General features: G+C 36.1%; 1 protein-coding gene and 1 non-coding gene across 7 annotated transcripts in view; both read left to right on the top strand.

The window, feature by feature from the left end:
- The window catches only part of ATP11B (ATPase phospholipid transporting 11B (putative)), a 109,751-nt gene that overhangs the window by 14,600 nt on the left and 73,060 nt on the right, over window positions 1-22,091 (top strand). For 4 of the 6 annotated variants that reach the window (XM_061166652.1, XM_061166655.1, XM_061166649.1 and 1 more), the window contains exons 2-7: window positions 9,108-9,224; window positions 15,821-15,910; window positions 17,554-17,634; window positions 20,290-20,397; window positions 20,583-20,711; window positions 21,319-21,422. In XM_061166652.1, coding sequence (XP_061022635.1) covers window positions 9,108-9,224; window positions 15,821-15,910; window positions 17,554-17,634; window positions 20,290-20,397; window positions 20,583-20,711; window positions 21,319-21,422 — 629 coding nt within the window. Of the gene's footprint in view, window positions 1-798; window positions 893-9,107; window positions 9,225-15,820; window positions 15,911-17,171; window positions 17,313-17,553; window positions 17,635-20,289; window positions 20,398-20,582; window positions 20,712-21,318; window positions 21,423-22,091 lie in introns of those variants that run through there. The other 2 variants (XM_061166651.1, XM_061166654.1) reach the window with 2 other exon arrangements.
- Window positions 4,395-4,466, top strand: TRNAE-UUC (transfer RNA glutamic acid (anticodon UUC)). Its single transcript has one exon. It is a non-coding gene; the product is annotated as a tRNA-Glu (tRNA).

Raw genomic sequence — 22,091 nt, forward strand, 5'->3', positions numbered from 1 at the left:
TGCTCTAACTTATATATGTCCTTGTTTTTGAGGACTGTGTTTTTAACTTCTTAAAAGGATAGCTTTTTATTTTAAAATAGTTTTAGATTTTCAGAAAAGTTACAAAAATAATAGAGAATTCCTATACATTTTTCTCACCCAGTTTCTCTTATTGTTAACATCTTACATTACTATGCTACATTTGTTATGCTAATTAACCAGTATTTATACATTGTTATTAATTAAACCCCATACTTTATTGCTAATTTTTATACATGGCAAAATAATCACCACAGGAAGTCTAGTTAGCATCCATCACCACACAAGAGTTACAGAATTTTTCCTTATGAGAACTTTTAAAATCTACACTCTTAGCAACTTTTGCATATGCAATACAACATTATTAACTATGGTTCCATGCTGTACATTACATCCTGTAACTTCTTTTATAACTAGAAGTTTGTACCTTTTACTTCCTTCACCCATTTTACCCACTCCCCAAGCCCCACCCTGGCAACCACTTGTCTGTTTTCTATTATTTCTGTATTTATGAGCTTGGGCTTTTTTGTTTTTGGTTTTATGTTCCACATATAAGTGAGATCATACAATATTTTGTCTTTTCTGACTGACTCTTTTCACTGAGCATAATGCCCTTAAAACCCATCTGTGGATTTAAAAGATTTCATTCTTTTTAACAGATGCCATTCTTTTTAATGTTGTTATTGTATAGAATTTTATGGTTGTCTTTGTAGATTGATATGTATTTTAAGATATTAAATTTTGAAGGTACTTTGTAAAGGATATGTTTTCTTCATCAAGGATTCTTGTCTGTGGCCTCGGAATTGTAAACCCACTGCTTCTGATGTGCTGAGGACCCAGGAAGCCATCTTCATTGCCATTGTTGTTTATGATTGTGAGTAGAGAAAAAGGAGCCTTAAAAGTGTTTGAGAAATCTTAGTAGATTTCTCAGTAGTAGATTTCTCATCGTACTAAGAGATTTCTTAGTAGTACTAAGGAGTACTAAGTAGTATTACTAAGTACTAGCTTTCCAGCTGCAGGATTCAAAATATAGAGTAATCTTTGGCATCACCGACACGATGAACATGAGTTTGAGTAAGCTCTGGGAGTTAATGATGGACAGGGAAGCCTGGCATGCTGCAGTCCATGGGGTCTGCATGGAGTAGTACTTAGCTAGTATTTAGGAGTACTAAGTAGATTTCTCAGTACTAAGATTTCTCTCAGTAGATTGTTCACTCATCTATCTCCAATTTGGACACCACAGTTAGTTTCACTTGTTATCCAGCCAGTGTTCAATTATAGGTATAGATATAGGTAGATCAAGAAAATTAATTTAGGGTTCTTGGTTATAGAAACCTTAAACTCTCTCAGTGAAATCTGTAATTTTAAAATTTGTTCTAAGCTAAAACTACTTCCTTCACAGATTTATTTTTATCATAAATGTCTCTGATTCTATACACAGAAATCACCAGTTTAGCAAGTAAGAGACTGTCACAGTTAAATTATGGCCAAATAGGAAACTTCTAATCCAGAAAATCTATGGTAAAGTCCCAAATGGGTGAAATTGATACATTTTTAATTGTAGTAAATATACTTAACATAAAATTTGCCATTTTATCCATTTTTAAATGTACAGTTCTATGGCATTAAGTACAGTGACATTGTTATGCACCATCGCCACTGTCTCCTGAACTGTTTCATCTTTACAAACTGAAACTTTATGCCCATTAAACACTAATGCCCTTTTACTCTCCCCTCTGCACCTTGAATAAATGCCTGACAAGGTATGAATTTGTCAACTCTTATTCCTTATGTAAGAGGAATCATACAATTTTGTCCTTTTGTCACAGGTTTAATTTCACTTAGCATAATGTCTTCAAGGTTCTTCCATGTTATAGCATGTGTCAAAATCTCCTTCCTTTTTAAGGCTGAATAATATCCTGTCGTACATACCACATTTTGTTTATTCATTCTTCTGTCAATGGGCACTTGGTTGCTTCCACCTTTTGGCTATTGTGAATAATGCTGCCATGAACTATGAGTTTACAAATATCTGTTTGAGTTTTTACACAGAAGTAGAATTGTTGGATTAAGGGGATGTTCTGTGTTCACTTTTCTGAGGAGTTGCCATGTCATTGCCACAGGGACTGCTATGTGTTGGAGTGGGGAATTAGGGCTGGGGAGTAACAGAAGAGATGAGCTTCCTGTAAGAGATGAACTTCTTATAGTAAAGTATTTGCAAATAATTTAAGAATTTTAGAGTTAAGCTCAGTTCAGTCACTCAGTCGTGTCTGATTCTTCGCGACCTCATGGACTGCAGCATGCCAGGCTTCCCTGTCCATCACTCACTTCCAGAGCTTACTCAAACTCATGTCCATCGTGTCAGTGATGCCAAAGATTACTCTATATTTTGAATCCTATAACTGGAAAGCTAGTTCCAACCTACCTCTGCAGTAGGAGCAGTTCTTGGAAGCCCAGACTGGCCTGATAGATGGCAGACTACCTTAAATCCTAAAATGAAAATTATGTAACACGATTCAAAAAGTTAAATTATTGTGTTTACATCATAGGCATTTTAAGTTATTTCCTCTCACCTTGCTTTGGGCTTTTAACAGTGTAAAATTATAAAACCTTCTTATAGATGTATTTTGGGCTTCCCAGGTGGCTCAGTGGTAAAGAATCCAACTGCCAATGCAAGAGACACAGATTCGATCCCTGAGCTCGAAAGATCCCCTGGAGAAGAAAATGGCAATGCACTCCAGTATTCTTGCCCGGGAAATCCCATGAACAGAAGCCTGGTGGGCTGCAGTCCATGGAGTCGGAAGAGTTGGATATTACTGAGCATCTGAGCATAACACAACATAGATGTTTTTTGCTTAAAGTTCACATCCAGGAAACAGTAATTCACTATTAATTTTGTAGATTTGGTAAAGTACATTAAATCATTCTTCCCCAGAAGCATCGTTACATTGGAACATGTAGGCAACACTTTCTGTCATATGAAGTGTGTGACTAAAATAAAACTTTTGATCATTTCTTTTAATAACCAGTGCCATTGAAGTTTTGATTCTGAAGCTTCTTTTTATGTTATTTTTCATGGATTTTTTATTTGTTTTGTAGTTTTTTTCTTTGTATTTTGGAGGAGATAGATCACATATAAGAATGATTACATGTACAGATTTAATCACTAAGCTCTAAAAATGTTCTCTTAGTTTTGTTAAGGAAGTGTGACATTTAATTACAGGACTGTAGTTTTAGTTTTTTCTTAGCTCTTATTTGTAATGCTTGCATTTTTGATAAAATCTTTGAGATATTGTAAGAATAGTACAGAGGTTGGTATATTTGGTATGAAAATATGTTATGATTCATTTCCAAGTACCGCTTTTTGCCACAGACCAGCTTCTAAAAATTATAAGCTGTTTTCTGGTTTGGTTTTTCTAGACTTCATGAGTTTGCTGTTACAAAAGAAATCTCTTTCAAATCAGTCCCATGTGTTTTCAGTTTTTTCCTTGAATGCCACTGTGGGTTTTTTTCCCCATCTTAAATATTCATCTGCTTAAAAAAAAAAAAAACTTGTGGTTTTTGCATATGCTCACAAATCCAGACAAAAAAGAGGTTTTTAATTTCATATTTTCTTAGAATATGAGAGTTTTAATTTTTAAATAAAAATTAAATTTGTGTGCTTCCAAAATCCTATACAGTTGACTCTTGGACAACATGGGTTTGAACTGTGCAGGTCCCCTTATATGTGGGTTTTTCAACAGTAAATACTACAGGACTGTAGGGCTGATTCCGAGCATGCAGAGGGCCAATTCTGAAGTTACACTCAGAGTTTTGACTGCATGGAGGGTCGGCTCACCTAACTGCTGAGTTGTTCGAGTCAGCTGTACTCTGTTTTTTAGCAGGTGCAAAAATCAGGATGGCTAGAATAGCATTAGTGTATCTCAGTTCCTTTACTCAGGACAAGATGAAGTCAGAGAAGAAAGAAGCAAGCCATTAAAGGTTCAGGGTGTGAGTGGATAGTCTGGGTGGACACTAAAAAGTGTAATATGCCAGAGGCTTCTGGACCCTGATGTGTGGCCTTAACCTAGTGATTAGGGAGTTCAGTTTGTGCAGCACCGTAGAATTGCTGATAATGCTTGCTAGAAATAGTATGAAACTGTGCTTGAACTTCACACTAACAGTATAGTTATTTAATTCTGATAAAAGATATCTGTTTTGATTTCTGTTAAAGAAACTAGAGGTGTTATTGAAATAAAGATCCTCTGTGTCATTTTTAAAATATGGAATGTTGAGGTGGGCAGCTGAGTATAAAAACAAGACCTTAAAGTGGTTCTGGCTTTCTTTATGTCGTCAAAATCTGTTGAAAACTATTCTGTCATCAGAAAAATACTTGTTCCCTGGTGGTCTAGTGGTTAGGATTCTGCACTTTCACTGCTGTGACCCAGGTTCAATCCCTGGTCAGGGAACTGAGATCCTGCAGTGCAGCCAGAATTTTAAAAAAATTTGAATGCACATTTATGCAAATTTACATACAATTTCAGGGACACAGACCTGAAGCCCTGCTCTAAGTCACCTTTCTCCTTTTTGGACAGTTTTATTATTTTGTTTTTATTTAGTTCATGGCTACTTGAATTTGTGGCAGAGAAGACAGTGTTCACGTATTGAAGTTATAGGTTTAATTTCCATGAGGAATGCTTAGCTATCCTTATACTACAGTTGCAAATATAAAATCTAACTATTTGGTGTGTGTAAAAAAATACACCCACATGTATATACATGTCATTGATTACAACAAAATTGGATAAGATCATTTGAATTAATCACTGGAAAAACAATTCAGAATGCTTAAGTGGGTGTTATAGCATCTCTGGGAATAAGGAAAGACGTGCTATCATTATTTGCCTTTTAGTATTGTCATCTTATATGATTTCCTGGAATATGGTGATACTGAATTTAAAATTCAGTTTAATTTAAAACTGATTTTTGGAACATTTCAATTTATCTTCTTGAAGTAATTGTAGAAATCTCAGGAGTTCTAGCATTTGTGTGTGATCACCAGTTCATTCAGTAGAGAGGGATGAAGAATGATGAGCATTTGCTTCCTGTAAAATGCATGCATTTATATATAGTATATTCATACTGTGAAATATGAGAGGTTATAGTACTAATATCATAATACATTTTGGGGTAAGGTCGCAGTTTCTTTGTTTTTTGTTTAACTTTAGATGTACATAGTAATAATCTTGGGATTCAGCAAAAAGAATTTTGTATCCGTGGTTCTCAGTCTCAGTTGTCTTGACATCTTAAAGATTTATATATTCTTTCAAGCCCTCAGATTTGCTCTTTTTTCTTTTATCTCAGAAGCTTTACACGCATGGTGTATAACTTAGGGTTTAGGTTAACGTGATTACAGAGTGGATACAGAATGAGTATGTTCCATGGAGTCTAGTGCTTCAGTTACCTGTGTGTGTCTCTTCTTGTTTTATGTACCGTATAGACAAACTTCTGGTGGACCCTCTTTGAGAAACACAGTCATAGACTACAGCAGTAGCATTCAGACTGTTTGTTCATCTGTTTATTGAGTTGGAGCATATTATGATTTGCTTGCATATTTAATAAATCATATTGTCCTTCATGGGTTAGCATAGTGCTTAAACTCAGTAGATAGTTGTTGATTGAATAAATAGTATATATCTTTTAAAAGATTATGATATTCCAGATAGAGCAGTGAGTTCCAACTCTGATTTTGAAACCCACCTTTTTCTCCCATTAATTATTACAGGGCACAATTATGAAATGTTTAGAAGAAAATTAATGAGGAAAATAAATATGTGCCACATTTTATCCTTAAACTGATTTTGAAATCATATACGTAATGGCACATTCACATCCACAAAGTGTGGTCATCACTTTAAATAGCATAACAAAGAAAATAAAACTTCATTTTTTAATGGTGCATACAAATACATTTAATTTGCACCATTGTGTGCTAACTGTTTCTACCATCACAAAATAAATTGTTTAAAACCATGAACAACAGCCATTGAAACCCAAACATAGCACTGCTAATATTCTAATGTGCTAAACAAAGTATCCCTCTAGATAGTATGGGAATCTGCACTATCCTGTGTACATCTGTCCTTAATGGAAATTTTACAGGGCTGCCAAGCATGGGAAGGCAGCCACATGACTTAGGAGATTACTCGCTTTAGAGCACTTAGTTTATAAAAGTAGATCGTTGTAGTTTATGAATACCAAGTTTAATTGATCTCTTAATAACTTCATAGTACTAGTAAATAGCCCTTGACCATCATGAAAAACATGTAAATCTAACAAACTTTGAATCGTTGCTTGTTAGAACCAAAAAAGGTCTTGCATTTGGTGATTGCTTTCAACCTGTGAGTCCTTCACTGGTGGCTCAGACAGTAAAGACTGCCTGCAATGCTAGGAGACCTGGGTTTGATCCCTGGGTTGGGAAGATCCCTGGAGAAGGAAATGACAACCCACTCCAGTATTCTTGCCTGGAAAATTCCATGGACAGAGGAGCCTGGTGGGCTACAGTCCATGGGGTTGCAAAGAGTTGGACACGACTGAGCAACTTTCACTTCAACCTGTCAAGGGTTCCCCAATCAAAGAAGTCTTGGAAGATTTACTTGTCATTCTGCAAAAATGGAAATATAGACCAATGGAACAAGATAGAAAGCCCAGAAATAAACCCATGCACCTGTGGGTACCTTATTTTTGACAAAGGAGGCAAGAATATACAATGGGGCAAAGACAGCTTCTTCAATAAGTGGTGCTGGGAAAGCTGGACAGCTACATGTAAAAGACTGAAATTAGAACACTTTCTAACACCATACACAAAGATAAAATCAAAATGGATTAAAGACCTAAGTGTAAGACCAGAAACTATAAAACTCTTAGAGGAAAACATAGGCAGAACACTTAACATAAATCAAACCAAGACCCTCTATAACCCACCTCCTAGAGTAATGGGAATAAAAACAAAAATAAACAAGTGGGACCTGATTAAACTTAAAAGCTTTTGCACAGCAAAGGAAACAATAAGCAAGGTGAAACACAACCCTCAGAATGGGAGAAAATAATAGCAAATGAAACAACTGACAAAGGATTAATTTCCAAAATATACAAGCAGCTCATACAACTCAATACCAGAAAAGCAAACAGCCCAATCAAAAAGTGGGAAAAAGACCTAAACAGACATTTCTCCAAAGAAGACATACAGATGGCTAACAAATACATGAAAAGATGCTCAATATCACTCATTATTAGAGAAATGCAAATCAAATCTGCAATGAGATTTCACCTTACACCAGTCACAATGGCCATCATCAAAAAGTCTACAAACAATAAATGCTGAGGAGGATGTGGAGAAAAGGGAATGCCCTTGCACTGTTGGTGAGAATGTAAATTGATACAGCTACTATGGAAGGATGATATGGAGTTTCCTTTAAAAACTAGGAATAAAACCACCATATGACCCAGCAGTCCCACTTGTAGGCATATACCCTGAGGAAACCAAAATTGAGAAAGACACATGTGTCCCTTTGTTCATTGCAGCACTATGTACAATAGCTAGAACATGGAAGCAACCTAGATGTCCATCAGCAGATGAATGGATAAAGAAGTTGTTGTACATACACACAGTGGAATATTACTCAGCCATAAAAAGAAATGCATTTGAGTCAGTTCTAAAGAGGTGGAAAAACCTGGAGCCTATTATACAGGGCGAAGTAAGTCAGAGAAAGATAAATATCATATTAGTAACGCATATATTCAGAATCTAGGAAGATGGTACCAAAGAATTTGTTTGCAGGGCGTCAGTGGAGAAACAGACATAAAGAACAAGACTTACAGACATGGGGAGAGGGGAGAAGAGGGTGAGATATATGGAGACAGTAACATGGAAACTTACATTACCATATGTAGAATAGATAGCTAATGGGAATTTGCCGATGTCTCAGGGAACTCAGACAGGGACTCTGTATCAACCTAGAGAGGTGGGATGGGAGGGAGGTTCAAGAGGGAGGGGGCATATGTATGCCTATGGCTGATTCATGTTGAGGTTTGACAGAAAACAACATAATTCTGTAAAGCAATTATCCTTCAATTAAAAAAATAAATAAATTTTTTAAAAATAAAAAGATTTACTTGTCAATTTGGAAAAGAGTGTAATATTGTAGGAATGAAGTATCAGTATTCTTGTCACCAGGGCAAACCTTTCCACTGGAGATGATTACTAAATGTACCTTAATTGAATGTCTTCTAAATTTGAAGCCAGAATTGTAACATATTAATATATCCACATGTCAGAGAGTCGATTGATAATGTAACTAGCACAAAGAAATGCTTGTATGGAATGAATCTGGGCTATACAATGCGTTTTTAAGTTCTCTGGGAACAAAGCTCTTTGAAACCGAGTTGATCTGGGTGTAAAATAAAATGTAAGCCTTTGTCATCAGACATGGTAGGTGCTGAGTAGGCCTTAGCTACGCTGGGCTTCCGCATTACTGACTAGGAATCAGAAAAAGACTAGGAAAAGAGAAAAGCACGGAAGTAAGAAAGAGAAAAGCAAGGAACCCCAGGAATGAAAGAGAAGGAAAGAAGCCTTCATGAACTTCTGTAGCTCTTCTGTATGATTATTCTTTTCTTGTGGTTGCATCTCTGACAAAGAATGGACTATTTTTCATTACCAGAGGTTATTACCTAGTTAGTTTATATCTAAAGAAAATGTACCTGTTTACTTTGAAAGGGGCTTCCCTGTTGGCCCAGCTGGTAAAAAAAATCCTCCTGCAATGCAGGAGACCTGGGTTTGATCCCTGGGTTGGAAAGATCCCCTGGTTCTGGGAGACTACCCACTCCAGTATTCTGGCCTGGACTGTATAGTTCATGGAGTCGCAAAGAGTTGGACATGACTGAGCAACTTTCACTTACTTGGAAAGAAAAAGAAATGGCTTAAATAGATTAACCCTATATGCAGTTCAAGGCAAGTAATAGGTATAATATGATCAATTAAAAAGTACCACCAGTAAAGAGTCATGACAACTAACTTTGCTGACAGTTATTTTTCTTTTGCTTTGCCTTAGGGTTTTGACCCACCACATCAAAGTGACACAAGAACTATTTACATAGCCAACAGGTTTCCTCAGTATGGCCATTATACACCTCAGAAATTTATAGATAACCGGATCATTTCATCTAAGGTAAGAATTAACACTTCTATTATTAAAACTGTGGTTATGTACTATTTTGCTTTAAAAAGTGATTTGTTTGTATAGTATACATTTATATCCTTAAAAATTCAAGGAAATGGTGGTTGGTAGATTTATCTTAACCAAAATTTTGAACTGTAAAATAAAAAGAGTTGCTGGTTCCTAATGTCAGATAGCCAATGTTCCAAAAGGTACCCTTAGTTTAAACTAAGGAACTAATTAAGGAAGGAATTAAGGAAGCAGTTAAAACTAAAGGAACTGATATTTATACCATATGCCAGGCACTATATTAGGTACTTCTTATATTATTTAATCCTTACAGCAACTTTAAGATATGTTTAATGAGTGTTGTTATACTCATTTTATATCAGTTTCTCCAATTGAAGTGCTGGAAAATTACCCAGGGATGGGTTTGGAGTTTGAACTCAGTTCTCTGTGACTTTAAAGCCTGACTTCCTCCAATTTTATCATTCTTCTATAAACATTTTATAGTACAAAAGAACCTACTCATTCTTACATATTCTTCCTTGATTCATTTTTTTCCTGTGGCATTTTGAAGCTGAAGATTATAGAATAATGCTGTCATGTCATGACAGACATGTTTTCCTTGCTGTCTAATGTGATAATAACCATTAGCTAACACATAGGGCTGTTTAGGCCTTGAAATATAGTATGTAATTGAGGAAGTTAATTTTTAATTTTAATTTATTTTAAATTGTCAGTAGCCACATGGGACTAGTGGCTACCTTATTGGACAGTGCAGTTACAGAGGATGTGAGTCAGAAACTGAGGGTAAAGTTCTTTAAGCATTGTTGTTGTTCAGTCACCCAGTCGTGTCTGACTCTTCGCTACCCCATGGAGTGCAGCACTCGAGGCCTCTCTGTCCCTCCCCGTTTGCCCAAGTTCATGTCCATTGCATTGGTGATGCCATCCAGCTATCTCATCCTCTGACACCCTCTTTGCCTTCTGCCCTCAATCTTTCCCAGCATCGGGGACTTTTCCAATGAGTCAGCTGTCCACATTAGATGACCAAAATACTGGAGTTTCAGCTTCAGCATCAGTCCTTCCAAATCAGCAGTGTTTATTTCCCTTAAGATCGACTGGCTTGATCTCCTTGCTGTTAAAGGGGCTCTCAGAAGTCCTCACAGGCATTTTTGAGCATGTGTGTTTTTGTTAGTCATGCCCACTCTGTGAGCCCGTGAACTGCAGCCCGCCAGGCTCCCCTGTCCATGGAATTTCCTAGGCACAAATACTGGAGTGGGTTGCCATTTCCTTTTCCAGGGGATCTTCTCGACCCAGGGATCAAACCCAAGTCTCCTGCATTGCAGGCAAATTCTCTACCGTCCGAGCTACCAGGGAAGTCAAGATAATAGAGGAACTTTAGATTAATGACATAGTTCTTAGTAAGTGATGGAAGAAATAAAACTCCTTCTTGAAAAAAAATTTTTTTAAACACGAGGTATAGTTTATATACAATACAATTTACTAATTTGATGAATTTTGACAAATGTATAGCATATGACCACTGTCATTAAGATACAGAATACATTTGTCACTCCAAAAAGTTGGTGGCCATTCTCCCTTCTCTTCACTTCCAACAATAGCAACTGATCTGCTTTCTGTAGCTATAGTTTTGTATTTTCTAGAATGTCATATAAATAATGGATACGGTGGGAGTCTTGTGTCTGAATTTCTTTTCGCTTAACACAGTACTGTTGAGATCGATCTTTGTTGTTGCAAGTGTCAGTATCTGTGTTCATTTCCTTTTTAGTGCATGTTTTAGTTGTCACCATAGGTTTGGGTAGTTTATGTTCTGAATTTGGGTCATTTTCCTTGGGTGGTTTCACTACTAGTATTTTCCCCTTAAGTTTCCAGCTGCTTTTCTAGCCCTGAGCTCTAAATCTTTGTCGTATTTTGTTGATAAGGGAGTAGTGTCCCCCCCCCCCCCCCCACTTTGGCTGCCATAGCTATACAAGCTGGATAGTATCTCCAGGCTAAGAGGCTATTGCTTATAATTCATACACCTTCCATTTGTAATTTTTTTGAAATTAAACTCTCTTCACTTTTCTATCTATATTTTGGACATGTTCCAAGATTTTAAATAGTTCATTTTAATCTAGTTTTCATAATTCTTATCTGCTAGGAGTTCACTTAAATTGAAGAAAGTAGGGAAAACCACTAGACCATTCAGGTATGACCTAAATCAAATACTTTATGATTATACAGTGGAAGTGAGAAATAGATAAGGGACTAGATTTGAGAGACAGGTGCCTGATGAACTATGGACAGAGAGTTTGTGACATTGTACAGGAGACAGGGATCAAGATCATCCCCAAGAAAAAGAAATGCAAAAAAGCAAAATGGCTGTCTGAGGAGACCTTACAAATAGCTGTGAAAAGAAGAGAAGCAAAAAGCAAAGGAGAAAAGAAAAGATACACCCATTTGAATGCAGAGTTCCCAAGAATAGCAAGGAGAGATAAGAAAGCCTTCCTCAGTGATCAGTGCAAAAAAATAGAGGAAAACAATAGAATAGAAAAGACTAGAGATCTCTTCAAGAAAATTAGAGATACCAAGGGAACATTTCATGCAAAGATGAGCACAATAAAGGATAGAAATGGTATGGACCTAACAGAAGCAGAAAATATTAAGAAGAGGTGGCAAGAATACACAGAAGAACTATACAAAAAGATCTTCACGATCCAGATAATCATGATGGTGTGATCACTCACCTAGAGCCAGACATCCTGGAGTGTGAAGTCAAGTGGGCGTTAGGAAGCATCACTACAAACAAAGCTAGTCGAGGTGATAGAATTCCAGTTGAGCTATTATCAAATCCTAAAAGATGATTCTGTGAAGGTGCTGCACTCAATATGCCAGCAAATTTGGAAAACTCAGCAGTGGCCACAGGACTGGAAAAGGTCAGTTTTCATTCCAATCCCAGAGAGAGGCAATGCCAAAGAATGCTTAAACTACCGCACAGTCGCACTCATCTCACATGCTAGCAAAGTGATGCTCAAAATTCTCCAAGCCAGGCTTCAATAGCACGTGAACTGTGAACTTCCAGATGTTCAAGCTAAGTTTTCAAAAAGGCAGAGGAACCAGAGATCAAATTGTCAACATCTGTTGGATCATCAAAAAAGCAAGAGAGTTCCAGAAAAACATCTATTTCTGATTTATTGACTGTCCCTTTGACTAAAGCCTTTGACTGTGTGGATCACAACAAACTGTGGAAAATCCTTAAAGAGATCGGAATACCAGACAACTTGACATGCCTCTTGAGATATCTGTACGCAGGTCCAGAAGCAATAGTTAGAACTGGACATGGAACAACAGCCTGGTTCCAAATAGGAAAAGGGATACATCAAGGCTGTATATTGTCACCCTGCTTATTCAACTTATATGCAGAGTATATCATGAGAAACGCTGGTCTGGATGAAGCACAAGCTGGAATCAAGACTGCCGGGAGAAATATCAATAACCTCAGATATGTAGATGACACCACCCTTATGGCAGAAAGTGAAGAAGAACTAAAGAGCCTCTTGATGAAAGTGAAAGAGGAGAGTGAAAAAGTTGGCTTAAAGCTCAACATTCAGAGAGCTAAGATCATGGCATCTGATCCCATCACTTCATGGCAAATAGATGGAGAGACAGTGGCAGACTTTATTTTTTTGGGCTCCAAAGTCACTGCAGATGGTGACTGCAGCCATGAAATTAAAAGATGCTTATTCCTTGGAAGAAAAGTTAGGACCAACTTAGACAGCATTTTAAGAAGCAGAGACATTACTTTGCCAACAAAGTAATTGTCTAGTCAATGCTGTGTTTTTTTCAGTAGTCATGCATGGATGTGAGAGTTGGACTATAAAGAAAGCTGAGTGCTGAAGAATTGATGCTTTTGAACTGTGATGTTGAAGAAGACTCTTGAGAATCCCTTGGACAGCAAGGAAATCCAACCAGTCCATCCTAAAGGAAATCAGTCCTGAATATTCATTGGAAGGACTGATATTGAAGCTGAAACTCCAATACTTTGGCCACCTGATGGGAAGAACTGACTCATTGGAAAAGACCCTGATGCTGGAAAAGATTGAAGGCACCGGGGGTGGGGGGGAAGAGGAGGACAGAGGATGAGATGGTTGGATGGCATCACCGACTCAATGGACAAGTTGAGTAGACTCCAGGAGTTGGTGATGGACAGGGAGGCCTGGCATGCTGCAGTCCATGGGGTCACAAAGAGTCAGACACGAGTGAGCAACTGAACTGAACTGAGGAGTTCACAGTCTGCTGATACTTGAAACTGAGTGTCCTGGAAAACTTCTGAGATTAAATATCTTTATATGAATATTTTGATATTCAATCAAATGTAGTAGTATTAGGTTTAGTGTTTTTGACCAGGTTTCTAAAGTGTAGACTTTTAAATAAATGTTGCCTTTTTTTCACATAAATGAAGACTGTCTTTCTCATTTCTCCTCTATTATTATTCCACTACTGCTTTTTTAAACTTCCAAAACAGATTACCTGCTGTTCCATAAATTAACTTCCCTACCACCTTGGCTTTGCTATGATTTTGTTTTGATAATCTCAACTTTTAAGAACATAGGTTGTATATTTTTGCAGAGAATGTAGATTTCATGTTTTTAACCATAATTTCAAGAATGGAGACATTTTTATGCGTGTATGCATGTTCACAATTCTTTGCGACCCTTTGGACTATAGCCCTCCAGGCTTCTCCGCCCATGGGATTTCCCAGGCAAGAATTCTAGAGTGGGTTGCCATGCTCTCCTCCAGGGGATTTTCCCGACCCAGGGATTGAATCCGCATCTCCTGCAGGGGCAAGCAGATTCTTTACTGCTGAGCCATCAGGGAAGCCCAGATATTTATATAGGCAGTGTCTGTTTTTTTCTTGACCATAGTTGAGCCTGGCTTCTCAATGTTCCCTTTTACTACCTTTCTACTCTCCTACTATTTCCCTAGACTCTTTTCAGACTGCATTATCTTCTGTCACAAAGCCATGATGAACTTCCCTCCTCTCTGCCTTTGTTCATTCTTTCTTTCCTTCCTGAAATGTTCTCCCTCTGTTTGCCCCAGTTTTCAGATTGTGAGTGTTCCTTCCTCAAAGCCCATGTTGAATGTAACCTCCTTCATTAAATTTTTCTTTCTTGTTGAATTGTTTGTATATTACTTCTTTTACTTTATCTTGGAATATAGCTGTTGATAAAAGTATTGTTCTTAATCCCCTCTATTTAAACTTGTTATCTTTGTTCCTTTTATAAACTGATTAATAATATAGCAACAGACACAGCAATTAGTATGAACTAGGTTCTGTCCTTAGCACTATGAAAGTGAAGTCACTCAGTCGTGTCCGACTCTTTGCGACCCCGGTTCTCCCGCATTATTGGCTGAGGCTTTATTGTCTGGGCCAGTGGTTAAAGTGTCTGCCTACAATGCGGGAGACAAGGGTTCGATCCCTGGGTCTGGCAGATCCCCTGGAGAAGGAAATGGCAACCCACTCCAGTATTCTTGCCTGGAGAATCCCGTGGACGGAGGAGCCTGGTAGGCTACAGTCCACGGAGTCACTAAGAGTCGGACACGACTGAACGACTTCACTTAGCACTATATATCAGCTCATTTAATCTTTGTAGCAACCTATACAGTATGATTGTTAAAATTGTCCTCATTTTATAGAGCATAGAATGTGGTACAGAGAAATAAGATCCAAGGTCCTTCGGTGACCATGAATTAGGATTTAGATCACAAAAATTGTTAACCTTTTACCATCAATGTTTATAACCGTTATACTCTACTGTCTCACTGTGAAAATAGACATTGTGACAGATTTTCATGTCCTTTATGAGATTTTCTTCATGGTTATACCAGTGATCACTTAACTAAAGTAATTCTCAATCTTTTTCGCATTTCATATCCCATGCTTACCGAGGAGTAATTGAAGAATTATACTGTCTCCTCTGTTTCTGACAAAACCTAAAGAAAATATTTATAAAGTAAACTGAATCTAGTGTTAGCATTTTTATCAACTCTTAATCCATCTTTAAATTTATTTTTATTTATTTAGCTGCCCTGGGTCCTAGTTGTGGCACGTGAGCTCTTAGTTGCAGCATATGGGTTCTAATTCCCTCACCAGAAATCGAACGCAGATCTCTTGCATTGGAAACGTGGAGTGTTAGCCACTGGACCACCAGGGAAGTCCCTTAATTCATCTTTCAACATTAGGTTTAGTTTTGTGTAATCAAAATCCAAAATATTAAAATATTATTTTAGATCTGCCATCTCCAACTTCTAAAAAAACTAGGAATTTAATAGCAAAATTGATAGATTCCTTTATCTCTTTTTTTAAAATTATACTAAAATCGCCAATAAATAGTAAAAGGTAAAAAGGAGAATAAAAGCTCAGGTAAAAAGTAGAATAAAAGCCCTGAAACTCTAAAAGCCGGATAGTTTTTGTAGCATTGAGTTACATGAATTTGTGTAAAGACTTGGTATATCTGATGTGTACAAGTTTTCTTATTATTTGTATATAGTACATATTATTTTAAAATATTAACTTATCTTTTTGTTTTTTGTTTTTTTTTTAGTATACTGTGTGGAATTTTGTTCCAAAAAATTTATTTGAACAATTCAGAAGAGTGGCAAACTTTTATTTTCTTATTATATTTTTGGTTCAGGTAAGCTTTATCACTCCGTAAATTGTTAAGTTGATAGACATGAATGCTAAACATATATCTTCAAGGAAAAGTTAACATTGCATTCTAAATCATGTGACTATGGGACCCTTTTTTTTTTTTTCTGCAGAGCTTCCCCATTGTATTCAGTGAATATAGTAATGGTCTGAAGAATGGCCAGTGAATTTTAAGATCAGTTGTATTTTGTTTTATCACTTATGTGTTATAGTGCTGATAATCATAATTAAAGCCAAGAAAATAGCATCATCATTTCAGATGTTCTGCCTCAGAAAATAAATATTATGGCTTTTAACATACAGCACTTGTTTTTGGCACATTTCTGCCTGTGGAACCATCTTTGTACAAAATTAATCTTCCTTTGGTTTTTCTTTTTTTTTTAATTTATAGATTTTACTTTTATTTTAAAAGTTTTTATTATAATTTCTGAGGATCTTCATGAATATAGATTTTTATCCAGGAGGGCATTTTCTTAAACTAAATCTATATTCATTGTGCTTTTTTGTTCCCTAATATCAGAATATCAAGAGAACAGTATGAAACTTGAGTACAAACCAAGATTTAGAATTAATGACTGTTGTTTTCCTTCAAAGAGGTTTTTCTTTTCTGATGATACGTTAGCAGTCTCTTTCAGTGTGGCACTGAATTTTTTTTTTATAAACTCTGAACTTTTCTCTCCATAAAACCTGGACCTTCAAAGAAAAAAAAACTTGTGAAGTAGTCACCTTAAAGCTTGAGGAAGCTTTTTTTTTTTTTCAATTGTTTCTCTTTATGAGCAGAAAAAAAGAAATTCTGGGTTTTGTTTTTTTGTGTTTTTTTTAAATCAGTAGACCATCAGCTTGCTTAGTCCAAAAAAACGAGAAATTTATACTTATTACATGCAAGTAACATGCATTTGTGAAATTACTGCCTAAGATCAGGAATTCAGCCTGTCTTTGGAATAGAACAAACTTAATTGGCCTAACCAGAATAAAGCAATATTAATAAATTATTAGACCCATGTTCTAAATAACCAAATATAATTACTGCAAATATTTCTTCTAAAGCAGTTTATTGAAACATCAGTTGTATGATTTAGATAATTGCAGCATCGTTTTCCAAGTTGTACCATTCTGGTTCTACTAGCTGTAACAAAATCACTTGTAGAAAGAAACCATTTCCCTAGTCCCATTTCTTGTTTTCTCTCCAGTGTGAGTTTATTCTGAATCCCAGAATAAAAATTGACAGATTTTTTTTTTTTTTAGCATTTCTCTGGATGGGCAAAGAAATGTGAATTGAGATTCTGAATAGCTGTAGCTCCCCTCCAAGACAAATACTGAGGAAGACCTTAAGTACTCTGTGTGTTAAGAAAGCAGAGAAACTGAGTCCACTCTAGCAATATTTCTGGGTATGCAATAGATTTAGATAGTCTACTAACCCCATATAATAGCTAACAAAGTGTACTTGTGAAACTGTGAAGTAAACTACATTCACTGCATAATCTCTCTCAAGTTACTTTTTCATCTGAACTGTGACATGTATTTTGTATAATGTTTTCAGATTTCCCAATAATTATGAGATTCTAGATGTTAATAGTGATATGTACAATATAAAATATAATACTCTGCGTTCTTTCTTTTTTAATGCAGCTTATGATTGATACACCTACCAGTCCAGTTACCAGTGGACTTCCATTGTTCTTTGTAATAACAGTTACTGCCATAAAGCAGGTATGAAATATTTTCTGTTGCTTGCTTTCTTCCCAAGTAATTCAGAAGTTAACTTAATATTTCTCCTCCAAAGTAAGAGTTATTGTTGCGAAAGTCATTTTCATAAGAAAGCAAATTTAGGGCTTTCCTGGTGGCTCAGAGATAAAGAATCCATCTGCCAAATCAGGAGACATGGGGTCAGTCCCTGATCTGGAAAGGTCCCACATGCCATGGGCAACTAAGCCTGTGTGTCGCAAATTCTAAGCCTGTACCCTAGAGCCCAGGAGTCATAACTGCTGAAGCCTGCGTGCCCTCGAGCTTGTGTTCTGCAACAGGAGAAGCCACTGCAGTGAGAAGCCCCTGCACTAGAGAGTAGCCCCTGCTCCCTGCAACTGGAGAAAAGCCCACACAGCCATGAAAGACCTAGCACAGCCAAATAAATAAATAAAATTATAGAAAGAAAAAAAGCAGCAAATTTGTTTGATTCTGCATATGGTAAAAATTAGGTAGAACGCTTTACCACCTGAGCTACCGGAGAAGCCTGCATATGGTAAAAATTAAACGAAAGTAAGCCTCTCTTATCAGGTACTTGGTGACTGATGGGATGATTACAGTTATTAAAGTATGTTGTTACTTTAACATACCTAAGAAGTATCCAAAAGCAAGCATTTTTTAGGTACAAGCCAAGTTATGTGTGAAACAGATTGTTACAATCATCTTTGTAGAGTTTGATAGTGTTTAAAGGATATATAATTCAAAGGAAGGGGGTATGTTTAGGAGTGAACATGTACTTCTGGCATGAACATTTTTGAATAAAAATTGTATAGTACTTTCCTACTTTTTACAGCTTTCTCTGTGAAATTGATTTTTATGTAAAGTAGTACTCTAAGGGAATAGCTTCAACTAGATCTGATTTGATATTAAAATCTAGGTATAGAAAAACAGTATTATTGGATAAGCATGACAAGAAATTTTAAAATTCCTAGAAGCGTCATGTTTATATAGCTACCACTTCTCAAAATATCTTGGCAGAAGCTCAACTATACAGAACTGCTCCCTTCCTCTTGAAAGAGTTAATTTGAATTTTCATGTGCCAGTTTGGTAAGTTTTCATTTTGTAAGATTTAGGGATAAGGTTTAAATTGACAGAAACAAAATTGGCAGACATTTGATCATTCTGAGATGTAGTGTATTTATTACTTATTTGATAAAGGTAAGGGAAGTCTATAAATCAACAGTTAATCTAGTGTGTCTGAATAACTTGCTACTGCTGTAAGTTTGATTTCCCTTTATTCACTGCTGTGTTGGAGACTAGGATTTTTGTAAGTCAGTAAGCATCCAGATCACTTAATACAATTACATATTCATTTGGTTTTGTAGATATCATTTATTGCATCAGAGTAACAAATATTTGTCCATTGGGCTTCTTTTTTATATATAATTTTTTCTTCGGTGATTTCATCAAGTCTAGTGGTTTTCTAATTTACATGTATCCTGAAACTATGCTCTGAACTCCAGAGACACATATATAACAATTTATGCCTGAAAATACAACTGTTTCTCTTGGACACCTTAGGCTTTTCCTGACCTCTGTGTCACTGTCTCATTCCCTGCTCTGGTCTTTTTGCTTATATCATTTCTCATTCACTGCCTATTCTATTGAATAAATGCTTGTTTATTCATTTGTCTGTCACCTTCATTTGAATGTTTAGTTCTCTGAGGGCAGAGACCTTGTTTTGTATTATCAGTTTGTTACCAGTGACCAGAACAAGGTTATGCACATATTTGACATGAAATAAATATGTGATAGATGAATAGATGAATGAATGAACCTCTTGAATATTTTTGAGAAAGTGTTAAATGTTGCAATACTTCTTTCCTTGGTTTCCCAGTATAAATTTGACCAAATAAAGAGTGGATTTAGTTGGAATATGATGCGCTGTAACTAAGTTGAAAAGATGTTGGTGAGTTTATAATATATCTGCCAAAGGAGTGAGTTTAATATAATAATAATGACTTACAACTTGTCTCTTTCCAAAGTGAGTCATTTGTCAAGATGGGAGACATTGGAAATGCAGCAGATTTTAAGGATAACATCATCAGTTTAGTTTTTAAATGTTTAATGTTATTTATAAAACATCAAAATGGAGACATTAAGAATACAGTTGGATATTTACGTTTATTAGAGTCCAGAGATACAGGCTGGAGATAGAAATTTCAGAATTTTTTGAAGACACAGGGATAAAGAAATCTTGTATAGGAAGTAAGAGAAGGGTGAAAAAAGGGCCCATTAAGATGATATAGAAGGAGCCTCCCATAGTAAATTGAGAAGAAGTAACTGGAGAGGTACTGTGAAAACCAGGAACATGTGTGTGATGAAAACCAAGTGAAGAGAGTGTTTCTAGCAGTAATGAATGCCAAAATAGTCTAACATGGCTCTAATGAATGAAATGTTTTGCGGAAATTATGTTTCTTTTTCTCAGTTGATAAAAGTATCTCTGGGGAAGGGAATGGCAATCCATTCCAGTATTCTTGCCTGGAGAATTCCATGGACAGAGAAGCCTGGCGGGCTGTAGTTCGTGGGGTCACAAAGAGACACAACTGAGCGACTAACACACACACACATATCTTCTAATTATACTCAGAGGAGCTTTTTTTATTCTTTTGATGTTTACAGGGTTATGAAGATTGGTTAAGACATATCTCAGATAATGAAGTAAATGGAGCTCCTGTTTATGTTGTTCGAAGTGGTGGCCTTGTAACAACTAGATCAAAAAATATTCGGGTATGCATTTAATAAATAATAGAAATCAATTATATTTTAAAAACAATTCTAATCTGACTATATTTTAGTTAAAGTCTGCTTTCCTACATTAAAATATTGTAGTAGACCACTTGTTTAGAACCCAATAAAAATAAGTCCTGCCTTTAAAAATCTGTATATTCACTTTTCCCTAAAATTCTTCATAGGTGGGTGATATTGTTCGAGTAGCCAAAGATGAAAGTTTCCCTGCAGATTTGGTTCTTCTGTCCTCAGATCGACTTGATGGTTCTTGTCACGTTACAACTGCTAGTTTGGATGGAGAAACTAACCTGAAGGTTTGTACATGTGTATGTTTGAGTGTGGCTCTTGGTGAACAAAACGTCTCTGGATTATAGTGATATTTTCCTTTGGTTAAGGTAATAAAGTTTGACCCGATAAAGGAAAAATGTTTTAAATTACTGTTAATTACTCCATGAAAGCACACATTTTACTTCAAGGTTAGCCTCACATGGTTTAGTCAAGTTAAGAAAAGTAAAAAGTGCTTTGGAGAAACTATAATCTTTTAATATACTGGTGCTTTCTTAAATAGGGGGCACATTTAAATTTTTCTCAATTTTCAAAGTACAGTCAGAAATTTTACTTGATTCACTTTTTTCTCCCTGTTAAATTTATTTGCAATAAACTTTGAGCAGTAATGACTATTAACACACTTACAGACTTAATTTCCTTGTATGCAAATGGCCTTTGTAGACAGGTAATCACAGTAGCTCCTTTTATTGCTTGTTACTTTACATTCTTCTTTCTCTTCTCTTCTGCCATCTAGCTTAGTGATCTCAAGTACAGAATGCTATGATCTCATTTATAAAAGAGATTTGAAATAAATGATGTCTAAGGTCCCATTTAGATCTCAAAACTATGGGCTTTAACTTTTCTTTTTTTCAGACACATGTGGCAGTTCCAGAAACAGCAGTATTACAGACAGTTGCCAATTTGGACACTCTTATAGCTGTGATAGAATGTCAGCAACCAGAAGCGGACTTGTACAGGTATGATGTGAATATTCACCATATTCATTTTAAGTCTGTTTACAGATCTCATTTTTTATGGTCATGAAAACATGCAATGAAATAGCTGTTTGAAGACATTGCGGGGAGCAAGGCAGGAGATCGATTAAATGGGGGCAAAGCTAAAAGCAGAATTTGGCAGAATTCTAAGCTGAAGTATTAAAAGCTGTGCTTTTATTCATATGTTCCTCCCTTTTATCTTCTACTTTGGGGTGAACTGGCTTTATAACAATAGCAGTAAACATTATAACTATAATAGTAGTTATGAGGGAAATAAAATTATTTCCTTGGAAGAAAATAATCTAATGGGGTGTGTGTGTATGTATGCATGCAGGCACATGTGTATATGTGCTCCATGAAGGGCCATGTCTTTGTGTTCGTTAGGAACTAACTCATTTTAACACTGTAAGTCATCTTTCAGTGAGCTATATGCTAATTATTGCCATCTATGAAATGGAAACAACTTTCATTATTAAAGAGAAAACTGCTCATTTTTACTCAAAAAGGGTATATAAATCACAACCACATTGTGAAAATTGGCTTCAGCTTTTTGTCATTCTCCGCATTTATTGGCTTAAGATGTTATCATTAGTCATTGGCTTTTTCAGATCTCTTACATATCTTTGTTCTGAATCCATATATTTATAATGG

This window comes from Dama dama, chromosome 19, assembly GCF_033118175.1.
Source record: "Dama dama isolate Ldn47 chromosome 19, ASM3311817v1, whole genome shotgun sequence".
NCBI classification, from domain to species: Eukaryota; Metazoa; Chordata; class Mammalia; order Artiodactyla; family Cervidae; genus Dama; species Dama dama.